This window comes from Sciurus vulgaris, assembly GCF_902686455.1.
Source record: "Sciurus vulgaris genome assembly, chromosome: 3".
Classification (NCBI taxonomy): Eukaryota; Metazoa; Chordata; class Mammalia; order Rodentia; family Sciuridae; genus Sciurus; species Sciurus vulgaris.
The window spans coordinates 64,244,700-64,257,857 of NC_136463.1; the positions used below are offsets into that span (position 1 = coordinate 64,244,700).

The 13,158-nt window shown below is 40.2% G+C and overlaps 1 protein-coding gene across 2 annotated transcripts in view; it reads right to left on the reverse strand.

The window, feature by feature from the left end:
• The window catches only part of VPS53 (VPS53 subunit of GARP complex), a 138,673-nt gene that overhangs the window by 61,853 nt on the left and 63,662 nt on the right, over positions 1-13,158 (reverse strand). For both annotated transcript variants that reach the window (XM_079130805.1, XM_079130804.1), the window contains exon 12: positions 4,621-4,722. In XM_079130805.1, coding sequence (XP_078986931.1) covers positions 4,621-4,722 — 102 coding nt within the window. The remainder of the gene's footprint in view (positions 1-4,620; positions 4,723-13,158) is intronic.

Consider the following 13,158-nt stretch of genomic DNA (forward strand, 5'->3'; position numbering starts at 1 on the left):
ATATGCTGAAATATTTAGGGATAAAGGGCATTATGTCTATAACACTTCCAAACTGCTTGGAAATAAGGGGTGAAGGAGAAATAATGGGGAGGAAATTATAAAATAAATGCAGCAAAATGTTAACAATTGCTGAATCTAGGTAAAAGGTATTTGAGAGTTCCTTGTATTATTCTTTCACCTTTTTTTATAAGTTTGAAATTATTTCTTAAAAGTAAGGAATAACAACAAAACACCCTGGGAAACGGGTGCTAATGATTTGGCAAAAAAATTGTTGATACCAACATTGGGACATTTTTTTCCCCCTAGTACAGGGGTTTGAACCCAGGAGTGCTCCACCACTGAGCTATTTTTTAATTTTGAGACAGGGTTTCCCTAAATTGCCTTGGCTGGCCTTAAACTTTTGATCCTCCTGCCTCAGCCTTCCCAATCTCTGGGATTACAAGTAGGTAGTACCACTGTGCCCAGCAGCAGTGGGGCATTCTTAAGAAACACCTCAACCTCAACACATTCCATAGCTCAGAGAACACCAGTGTGTGGAAAAACACAGGCATTCAGGCCTGAGGAGAAAGAGGTTGGACCCATTTTCTACTTCTGAACGATCACTCTAGTTCCGTTCACTGGCACCACTGAGGAAGGCTGAGAGATGAGCACACAGCCTTGCTCTGTAGTGTTTGCAACTTCTGAGCCTATAATTATTTGAAAATATAAAGCTGTTTTGTTTGTTTGTTTGTTTGTTTTTTGAGATGGGGTCTTGCTATGTTGCCCAAGCTGGCCTAGAATTCCTGGACTCAAGGGGTCCTCCTGCCACAGCCTCCTAAGCCATTAGGAATAGGTGCACAACACCATGCCTGGCAACATAAAGCTTTTTTAACAAATAGTTCCAAAGAGCTGGACCCTGTATGTGAAGAACTCTTAGGAATATTGTAATCTATTTATTTTGCTTGTAGTTTCCTTTTTTTTTTTTTTTAATGTATGCATTAAAGTGATACGATAAAAAAAAAAATCTATGCCTGATTAGGTCTTAGGATTCATCTGGTATTAAATACAGACCTCAAGTGATAAAACAGAATAACTTCCTGGTATCCCAACAAACTCATCTTGATCAGTCTTCACAGGTCATGCCTGATATGGTCCCAGAACACTCAAAAAGTCACGTAACCAGACAGGGCTGGTGTTTCAACTCCACCTGCAGGTGACTGCTCTGTGCTGCCTCTGTGCACTGACAGTACTATCTGCAGTGCAGAGAGGTCATTCAATCCTCCCACCACAACATGGAGGCCCTCTCGCAGCATTTTTACTGTGAGCCAAAGAAAGAGGGGCAACAATGAGAGGGACTGCCCAAGTTTCTTTTTCTTATTTTTTTTCCCTCCTGCCTACAGCTGCTTCATGAATGTGCTCCTGTTTATGTGGTAGGTGCTGGAATTTCAGCTCAAACTGGTGTCTCCCTTTGCACTATGCAGCTCCCCAAAGGGTTGATCCTTGGCTTAAAGAATACACTAAGTCATTCAGCAGTAGCATTCAGGCTGGATTTCTGAGTGTGTGAATTCTCTCCAAAAGCTGCAGATGTTTAAGCTATTTCCTCCTGGAGTTTGATGGAATAATAAAAGGTTACTGTTGTCACAGTAAGGAGGTCTGCAGCTGGTCCCATTTCCTTTCATTACTATCCAATGTAAACAGATTAAATCTAACTGCTCGGATCACCAGAAGGGTACATTTTTAAACCAGAAATTCCTGATTTCTTCTCTTTCAGTACCCTTGGTCCCCTTTCAGATGTCATTTTTTATCACTGGGAATATCTTGGCAACAAATTGTTCATGCTCCTTTAAAGTGAATACTGCTTTGCAAGTTCACCCTCTCTTCCCAACAGCCAGGCTTAGCTGCAGTAGTAAGCAGGGAGTGACACTTACCTTGAGGGCCAGCTGCCTACTGACTGCAGCAAGGGAGTAACTTGGGTCACCCAGGGCAACCAGGAGGGGATTTCACCCAACCACCTCTGGCTTGTTCCCTGCTGACATCCTGTGGAATCCCTCCCCAACACTCCACAGGGCTCCTGCTCTTTCTGTGCCCCAACTCCAGAAGCCCACAGGCTTCTGGGAAGAGGGAAGTCTTGGGGCTCCACCTAATCTGCCATAGGCGAGACAAGTGCTGATGAGGCATAGGAGGCTGGGGGTGACATGTGAGTAGGCATTAGTCACTAGTGTAAATGTTTTATTACTTATGAGGAATAGTTTATGAATTACTGGTAGACCATGTAGACAAGGAGTTTTCCATTTAGTTTAGGTTTTCCTTTTTCTTTTTAAAACAGACAAAGTCCTAGGATCAAAAGAAATTTTACCTAGAATTTCACAGTACAATGTGACTAAGAATAGAACTCCTCCAGCTATGGGAACCCAGTTCTCTACTCTCTACTAACTCCCCACCATTGTATCTGACAGGGCATTAAGGAACAGAGTTTGAAAACTATTAACTACATCTAAAGATAAAGCAGGCAAGTCTATGGACAGTGAGTAGGCTACCTAGGGTCATGTGTCAGTTAATGGCAGACCAGAGTCCAGCATCTCCTCTACCACACGACTCTGCCTTACACCATGTATTTGTCAGATGTCAGAGTTCTGTATCCTTAGAAGGGCAAGTCTTGGTCTTACAAAAACTTCAAGCTTTTATGATAAGCAAAAAGTTCCAAGAATCAGAAAACTCTTATTTTATTGGGCAAAACTGATTTCACAGATAATGGAAAAATCTATCATAATCAAGCATAATAATATCCAGAGATGACCAGCTAAAGGAAAAACTTTTCACAGCAGCATGAGAAGAATCTGAGTGCTCACCTGCACAGTTCTGAACATGACAATGGCAGTCACTAGCACTGGGGAGACATGAGAGCCCTGCAAATGGCATGAGTGGACAAAGCATGTTCCTAGGGTACAAGTGGCCAAGTGAGGGTACAGGACACTCCAGAAGAACGAGACCCCTCCAGCCTGAGTCCTGGCTCTCACAATGTGGGAACTGCATTTCTTTTTCTTTTTCTTTCTTTCTTTCTTTTTTTTTTTTTTTTTACCATTTACTTATTTATTTTTAATGTGGTGCTGAGGATCGAACCCAGTGCCTCACACACACTAGGCGAAACACTCTGCCAGTGAGCCACAAACCCAGCCGATGGGAACTTTAGACAGAAGAATTTTTTTTTTCTCCCACGCTAGCCAATTATCTGATGGTTTTAAATCAATCACACCTATTCCCACTTATCTTTGGGATACAGCCTCAATATATCTCTTTAGTTTTGTTCATTCACTTTTATCCATGAGCTGCATTTCTATGTGCTTCTATTTTTGAAAATTTTTTTAGATGTTGATAGACCTTTATTTTATTCATTCATTTATATGTGGTGCTGTGAATCAAACCCAGTGCCTCACACAGGCTAGGCAAGTGAGTCACAACCCCAGCCCCTCTGTGTGTTTCTTTTTAATGAGATATGAAGGTATTTAAAAAAAAAAAAAAAAAAAAAAAAGATCCCTGGAAAGAAATTCTAGCATCTGACTTCAAGACATGACTTCTAGTCTTAGCCTTTCTTTTTCTAAACTATGACCCTGAACAAGTCATTTAGCCTCTTGTGCTGTAGTTTCATCACCTATAAAATAAGAGGCAGGCACTGTGAAAGCAAAATGAAATACGGCATGTGAAAAGAGTATTAAATTACAAAGCACCACAAAAATGTGGTGTATCCATGTAATCACAATTATTTAATCAATGGACCAGACACATTTAACTGCTCTGTGAATTCTACTTGGCTCCTGCCAGGATTGCACACCTACCCTCACCATGATAGTTACACAAGGCCAGCTGCAACATGTGGCTATGGGTTTCCCAAAGTTGGTCTTCCCAGTCAGCCTGGTGGTGTCTGGAGCAAAAAAATACCATAAAATAATTCTCTAGCAGCCAAGTGTAGAAAATTAAAAAGAAGGATCACTTATCCGGAAAGGAAATGTTCTGATTTATTGCTCTAACCTCTCTTGTCATAAAATGGCAGTGAAACAAAAACGCCATTCTGTAGGGTGAAGGGAGAGGAAATTTAGAGTTGGGCAGAAAAATCAGAAGGAAATTAAAGTGCTAGTGTGCTTGGAAAAGTAACACTCCAAAGATGCCATTGGTCACCTTGGTATTTCCAGGCCTCCCCAACGGGTTCCAGACCTAAAGTGATCAGCTTACACTGCACGGCGGCCTCTCTCAGCCCAGGGTGCTGCTAACTTCCCCAGGAACTTTCAGCCTCTCACATCATCACCGTACCAGATGAGAATGCAGTGGAAAGGTACGCTGACAAGTTCAGGAGATGATGAACGGGGCAGAGTAGAACTGTGCTGGCCCCTCCACGTGGTCTGATTAAGCTTGTGTGCCTTGTTGAATGCTGGAGATGAGGCTTTTGGAGAGCAAAGAACAGGGGTGGGAAGAGCTGCTTTTTCTGTTTTCTGAATGCAATTCCAGATAAAGGCCCTCTATAAAGACCCCCACTACTACAATCTCTGAATGCGGACAATAGCCAAAGGATCATATGTGAAGCCCGCCAATCCCTTTTCAGACAGGAATACTGGGTAGATTACACATGGTAATGCAAAGCAGACTTACTTGATCTAATTCTCCCTTCTCGATTGCCAGCTCCTCAATTTCTGGGGCTGGCTCATCTTCCAGGAAAGGGTTGGTAGATGGTGGTGGAGACTCGAGCTTTTTCTATTAAGACACAAGAAAGTTACTTCTAAGCATGTTCAATAGACTTCCCACCAGTCTTCTACTTTTTCCGAGTCTCCCCAGTAGCTAAGTCATGAGATCTGACCTCATAAGAAGAATGGAAGCAACAGTATTACTTTCAGGCCTTCACATGGCTTTTTTTTTTTTTTTTTTTAACATTTTTTAGTTGTCAATGGATCTTTTATATTTTATTTATTTATTTATTTGTATGCAGTGCTGAGAATTGAACCCAGAGCCTCACACATGCCAGGCAAATGCTCTACCACTGAGCCATAACTCCAGCTCCCAAAATGGCTTTTCCATTTTCTAGAAACATTGCTGTTCACCCTACTGCAATTCTAATCTAACTAAAATTCTCACTCATCCTTAAGTCCTCAACTCAGAAGTCTCCTCTGCTGGGAAGACATATCTGTGAAGTTTGGGTTAGATGTTCCTGGCACATGTTCCAATCCTACCCCGTACATCTTCTCCCCAGGTATTTATTAAAATACTACTATTGCCCACTTTTCTTATGCTCACTAGATGGCCAATATGGCAGGGATCATATTTGTCTTGTTCCCCATTCTATCTTTGATGTCTGGCATGTAAAAGGTGCTCAATAAACAAAAATGAATCTAAATGCCAGATGGATTTGAATTCAAGAACAAACTACAAAGTTAATTTTGCCTTTTCTACATTACAGACAGAAGTCCTTCCTCAATAAGTCCCATTACAACCACAACAGAAATCTCCTTCAGAAAAACTGCTCTCCAGCTCATGAATAGAATCACTATTTCAAAATATATCATTGAGTGGACCATGGGCTCATGGGAAAGCCGGGGGCAGGAGACATGGGTTTTTGTTCCAACATTGCTATGTTGGCAAAATCACCTAGCCACAGGAGCTTCATCTGCTGAATGAGGACATAGTCACAGGACTGTTTGAAGGATCAAATGTAACAAAGTGTGTGAAACTCTAGAAGAAGCACATGGTATGTACAAGGGTCACTGATGATGTTAATTCCAGTGCAACTACAGAATCAAGACAACTCGTCTGAAATTTTTTTAGAATACTGACCTACAGATGTTGTTATGCCCAGGTGCTGCGAGTTTTAGCAGAAAAGAAGCGAAGTGGACAAGCAGGATAAAAGGGACTAGTTGGTGCCAGGGATGAGGTGGTGGGGCAAGTGATGGCATCCAGACAAGAAGGTAATGGGAGAGGGAGTTTCTGAATGTACTTGTGTCATTTTAGCATATGCCAGTGGAACAAATTGAACTAATCCCTAGCTAAGAGGGATAGCAGATGGATAATATGGTGACTTACTGCCAAGCACCAAGATATCATCTGAAGGTGTTACAAACAAAAACCAAAAGCAAACCTAAACACACACAAAAAGAACTGCATCAGTGTTTGGTTTGGGTTTTAAGATAATTCTGCTTCCACTCATTTAAACTACTTAGTTGTTTAAACTACTTAGTTGTCCAAACGATTGGAGATGCTATTATGTAGACAGACAACAGCCCTCACACTGGCAATGACTGCATAAGCTCAAGGTAATCACGAGACAATGATTTTTGCAGTATCCTGGTGAGACACAGTATGGTCCAACTAAGCAAGCATTTCATGTTTGCACCCTCTAACTTTGGCTTCTTTACCTGATGCGGGGGCAGGGGTCCCAAACCCAAAGTTTACTTTAGAAAGCAATATTTCTAAGTTTTAGCTGTCATTTCAAGAACTGCTGATATTTTAAGGAGAAAGGAGGACTAGAGATAAAGGGAATCTTCCATGCCTAAGCTTCAGCAACAATAAAATTTCAATAAAATAACAATAACAATAAAAAAATTAATTAAGCCAGGCATGGTGGTATGCACCTGTAGACCCAGCTAACTGAGAGGCTAAGGCAGGAGGATTACTTAAGCTCAGAAATTCAAGACCCACCTGGATAACATAGCAAGACCCATCAAAAAAAATTAAATTAGTTAATAGCATTAAATTCCTAATTTCTTGGCTTAATTTTGGGATCACACTACTGAACTGAGTCACCATAATTTTGAATCTTTTGGTGCTCTGTAGATGTGGAAAGAAAGCCTGTTAGCTAAAATTACAGCTTTGTTTAACTATTCAGTGATAGAAACAGGGTTTGAATTTTTGAATGTTCCTCATCCATTGCTAAATTCACTAGGGTTGGTAACACCTTACAATTATATATAGGTGGGCCAAATTTTTTTTTTCTGCTACTGAGGATCAAACTTAGGAGTGGTCTACCACTGAGCTGTATCCCCAGTCCTTTTTTTTTTGTTGTTGTTTAAATATATTTTAGTTGTCGATGGACATTTATTTTATTTATTTATATGCGGTGCTGAGAATCGAACTCAGGGCCTCACACATGCCAAGTAGGCGCTCTACCACTGAGCCACAACCCCAGCCCCTCCCCAGTCCATTTTATCTTTATTTTTAAAATTTTGAGACAGGGTCTCACTAAGTTGCTCAGGTTGGGCTCTAAACTACAATCCTCCTCAGCGTTCCAAATTGGTGGGATTACAGGTGTGTGCCCTTGCACCCGGCCTCAGTTAAAACACACAATGTGTTATTGAAAATCATGACAAAATCAGAAGTCAGAGAAGTGGGCTGGGGGTATTCTAGGGCTCTGTTCTCCTTGTGGGAAGTGTCCAATGAATGGATAAAAGTAGAAAGAGGCACCACATAAAAAGGCAGCACTGAACAAGCAGAGCAACATCTTAGGTAGTATAAGCACAGACTACTTGTCCTTGTTACTGGGCCAGAGATTCCCCAAAATTTCTTTCCTACTTCTACAGCCTGTCTCTAATAATGTAATGATGAAATTACTGAGGGAGTCATGGACACCAAGAACTCCTGGCCTGTTTAGGGCATACGCATTCCAAGTGTGGCCCAAGTCAGTACAAGAAAAGTGATTTGTTCCTTTATCCATCTACTCAACAAATGACGTACTGGGTATTTGGGGGAAAGCAATGAGGAAGACAGACCTACTCTGTTTTCATGGAGTTCAGAGTCAGCTGGAGGAAACAGGCTTTAATCATAAACCCACACAAACATGCAGTAAGACCCTTGAAAGAAAAGTAGAAGTTGTAACAAAAGTATGCGGCAGAGGAGGTCACAGAGAATTTCCCTAAGGAAATGATGTTTAAGCCAGAACTGATGGATGCCCCAGAACTAAATATGTGAGGTGGACTAGAAGAGGGGGGTGGGGCGGAGCTTTTTAGGCACAGGAAATAGCATGTTTGCCATTTGTTCAAAAATCATATGCTGAGCATCCACTCTATTCCAGGCACCCTTCCTTGCAACCAGGGATGCAACAGAACAAAGACAAGGAAGGGAGGTACTCTGATGCAAATAAAGTTTAGGAACTGGGAGGGACTGGAAATGAGTGTGGGAAAGTCTTCTTTGTACAGAGTGATCAAAGGAAGTAATAGTGGAGCAGAGATGTAAATAAGGAAAAGGAGCTAATCAGACAAAAACTGGGGATGAATATTCCCAGCAGACAGTTTTTGTGCCAAGGCTGGACACAGCTTAGTGAGTCTGAAGGATAGAGGACAACACTGGGCATGAGGTAAGAGAAGTAGCAGGAGCCCAATCATATAGCCTTTTTTGGGTCATGTAGGTTTTCTTCCATCACAAGTAAGTATTCATTGGGGGTTGGGGGTTTTAAACAGTGAAGTGACAGGATCTAATTCTTTTTGTTTTTGTTTTTTAGACATAGGGTCTTGCCTGTTGCCCAGGTTACCCAGCCTTGAACTGGAACTACTGGGCTCAAATGAGCCTCCTCCCTCAGCCTCCCAAGTAGCTGGGACTACAGATGCAAGCCTAATATGGACTTCTAATCTATCAATTCACTGCATGGGGAGAATGGACCATAATGGAAGCAAGAAGACCAGTTTGCAAGGCTGCTGCAGTATTCCAGGCATAGGGACTGATGGGGGACTGCAGTAAGCTGGTGATGTGGACAGAGTAAAGTCTCCAGATTCAGAATGCAGGAGAGAGAGCCAAGAGAAACTGCTGAGAGAGCAGAAGTGAGGGTGAGGGGAGTATGGGAATCAAGGACCACTCACTTTTTGGCCTGAGCCACTGCACAGCTGGTGCTGCCAATAGCTAAGATAGGGAACCCTTGTGTAGTGACAGGGCACACGTTCTGGATCTGACAATCCTGGGTTCAAGTTCAGGTTTCACCACTTGGAAGTACTATTGAACTTTTCAGTACTTTTCAAATTGCCTCAGTTCTCTTTTCTGCAACAGCGAGGGACATTAACACCTGGCTCACAGAGCACTCAGGAGGACTAAATGAGATAAAGTACGTTAAGCATAAGAAAAGCAGTTTAATACACCATCTGGCACACAGGGAAAAGATCATAGGGGGAAGTTGAGTAAGTGGAAGCTTTCATTAGCATTTAATAGGCATGAGCAAGTAAGAAAAGCAGAAGGGCCCATGCCTCTTAAAGATGTAACTTGCAGAAGGAAAGAAGTGAGAGTTGCAGGCTTAAAGTCTTGTAAATACCACAAGTGACAGCCTGTCTCTACTGTCTTGTCTCCCTGGAATCTCTCCAGGAAATGAAAGCAATGGACCCATCAACTCACAAGTGCAAAGGCACAATGGACTGCTCTTTCCCTCCTTCATCTACAAGAAGCCCTCACCTACTGCAAACACACCACCCTGCTGGTGAATGGTATAACATCCGAGGCGCAGATACAGCCTCCTGCTATTTGGAGGGCTATATTACTGCTTAGATTAATTTGCCATTGCAAAAGAACAAGCCTTTAAAGACAGAAATCACTGGCACACACAGCCTCCTGTGCAAGAGCCCTGCTGTCAGAGCCCACCTGATCACACCTTCATTCCTGCTTTGCAGCTGTCATAGACCATAGAGAATTACTAGTTTGGATTTAGATTTTAAATAACTCCAACACTGCTAGATGAAATAAAAAACTGGCCAAGAAGGGGATGGCTTTCCACTTTTAAAAGAATTCATTCTTTTGGCTATGATGAAAGTTGATTTTAAGTCCACACAGGAAGGTAAAATTCCTCATATAGCAAGTTAATTCCCACTGATTAAATCACATGGGATTCCCAGTACCTCCAAAACAGTAAGGGCCACTAGACAGCTAAGCTGTCTCATTCACTGATTCAAAGAGTCTGGCTTTAGTTAGGTGCATATCCGTATCTGGATCTGTTGCACAAATTCCTTTTTGAGGCCCTAGCCTCATCACATTATCAAAGAAGGAACTCTGAAATTTGAGACATTTTTTCCCCCTTTCCCTGGAGGAGAAAGCTTTCAGTTATGGGATGAAAGGTCTACAGTTTCTGCATTTTTTGTTCCATAAATGCTTTACTTGAGCCCAGTCCTGATTTGTCCTTAAAGAGATGGCCTGGGGGCTTCAGTTGATGGTCAAGATCTGAAGCACAGGGTTACACACACCTGGTGTTTACTATCACAGAGACCACCCTTGCTACCACATGTTCATACCTTACTTTGTGACAATTATTACAGGTTTCTTTCTCCTACTAGATCATAAGCACCTGTCTGATTCAATTTGTCATCTTTTTCCAAGCTCCTGCACAAAGAGAGAGCTTGAAAAACGTGTGATAAATGCTGGTTAGAGGAGAAGCCCTCAATAAAATCCTCTTTAGAAACAAAGGCAAGATTTTTTATTTTCTGTATATGCTGTGTGTGCATGTGCTCGTAAGGGACACTTGGAAATATACCCCAAACTATTAAATTGTGGATAACCTGCGGAGAATAGTTGAGAAAAAAAAAGAGATCTTTCTTTTAAAACCTTTTATTCTTTCTGAGATTGTAACAAGCAGGCATTACTTTACTTTTTATTTTTTTGGTGGACACCTATTTAAAGGGCAAAAATGATTTACAACTCAACACATACAGTATTTTTCTAAAACTCTTAATATTTTAAAATTGAACTGTTATTTGTACACTATAAAATTCACCATTTTAAAGTGATTTACAATTCAGTGGTTTTTAATATATTTGTAAAGAAATGCAACTATAACTAATTCCAGAACATTTTTCACCCTTAAAAGAAACACTTAATCATTAACTGTCAGTACCCAATCCTGCTGTCCCCTTGCCAATCCTATTTCTATGGGTTTGCCTAATCTGAACATTTCACATAAATTGAGTCATATTAATACATAACCTTCTGTGTCTGGCTTCTTTCGCTAAGCATAGCATTGCGAGGTTTATCAATGTTGTAATAAGTGTTCAGTACTTCATTTGTTTTATGAGTAAATAATATTCCATTGTATGCATTATACCACATTTTCTTTATCCATTCATCCATAAATGGACTTTGGGGTTGTTTTTACCTTTTGACTACTGGGAATAGTGCTGCACAAACATTCATGTATGAGATTTTTATATGAACCTATGTTTTCAGTTTTCTTGGGTATATACCTAGAAGTAGAAACTTGTAATTTAAAAAGAAATTTCAGGTTCCTTCTCCCCTCCCCTCCCCTCCCCCCTCCCTCCCTCCCTCCCTCCCTCCCTCCCTCCCTCCCTTCCTTCCTTCCTTCCTTCCTTCCTTCCTTCCTTCCTTCCTTCCTTTTGTTCCTTTTGTGGTGCTAGGAATGAAACCCAGGACTTTGTACATGCTAGGCTCTAACACTGAGCTACACTCTAGCCCCTGCTGTCCCTTTTTTATTTGGCAGTTACTCCTGTATATTAAGCATCAATGCATGAAGACTGACCACTTCTGAATTTTAATAAATCACTACTAATATCAAGAGTCAGTGCTGGGTGAGACCAAGATGCTGTATTTATGAAAACCTTTAAGTAAGATTTCAGAAAGCAGTTTAACACAGGCTCTCTGAAACTTGAAAATGCTCATACCTTTTGCTCATACCTATACTCCCATTAATATCAAAATAATCTCAGTTGTGAACAAAAATTTGTTCATAAAAATGCTCATGAGGAGTTATTTATAAAAGTGAAATAAGTGACTTAAAGCCTTAGAAGAAAAGAATGGTTAGGGAAATTATGGAATATCTATATAATGAAACATTATGCAGTGACTGAGAAAGGACTTCAGGCATGACATATGAAGAAAAGTAGGATATAAAATTATATTTACACATTATGTGCAAAAATTAATTAAAAATGAATCAAAGATCTAAACATAAGAATTAAACCAGGCATGGTGGTACACACCTGTAATCCCAGCAACTTGGGAGGCTGAGGCAATAGGATCTCAAGTTCAAGGCCAACCTCAGCAATTTAGGGAGATCCTAAGCAACTTAGCAAGACTCTGTATCAAAATTAAAAATAAAATGGACTGGGAATTTAGTTCTGTGATAGAACAACCTTGGGTACAACTCCAGGACTATGCAACCCTAAGGAGAAAACATCTGACTCTGTACAACAGTTTCTTGAATGTGACACCAAAACACAAGCAACAGCAACAAAAAATTAAGATAGACTTCATTAAAATTAAAAACTTGTATGTGTCAAAGGATACTACCAAAAGGGTTAAAAAAAAAAAAAAAAACCTATAAAATGGGAGAAAATGTTTGCAAATTATATATGTGATCTATCATAAAATAAAGAACTACCACTAAAAAAATTAAATTTTAATCCAATTAAATTGATGAATACTAAATTATAGTAAGGAATAACAAGTACTGATGTGCTATTAAAAGTAGGGTGATGGGCTGGGGTTGTGGCTCAGTGGTACACCACTTGCCTGGTGTGTGAGGCCCTGGTTTGATCCTCAGCACCGCATATAAATAAATAAATAAATAAATAAATAAATAAATAAATAAATGTTGGGTGATTATAGATAATATACTGTATATTTCAAAAAATCTAAACAAAAGGATTTGAATATATATACTATAAAGAAGTGATAAACATTTAAGGAGACATGTCCACCCTGATCTGAATATCAGGCAATATATATGTGTTGAGGCATCACATGGTACTCCCATAAATAAGTATAATTCTTATTTTTTATATGACAGTTAAAAATAAATTTGAATCTTAAAAATGGGTTAAGGACTTGAAAAAAATTCTCTCTAAAGAAGATATACTAGTCATTGTGTTGGTGCATGCTTATAATCCCAGTTACTTGGGAGGTGGAGGCAGGCAGGAGAATCACAAGTTCAAAGCCAGCCTGGGCAACTTAGTGAGACCCTGTCTCAAAATAAAAAAAATAAAAAGAGATGGAGATGTAGCTCAGTGGAAGAGCATTTGCTTCGTATGTACCATACCCTGGGTTCAATCCCCAATACTGGAAAAAAAAAAAAAAATACACAAACACACAAATTGACCATAAGCACATGAAAAGATGCTCAATGTGATTAGTCATTAGGAAAAAAGAAAATATAAGCCATAATAAGATATTACTTTTTATTCATGAAGATGGCTACAATTAAAGAAAAAAAAAAAAAGGAAA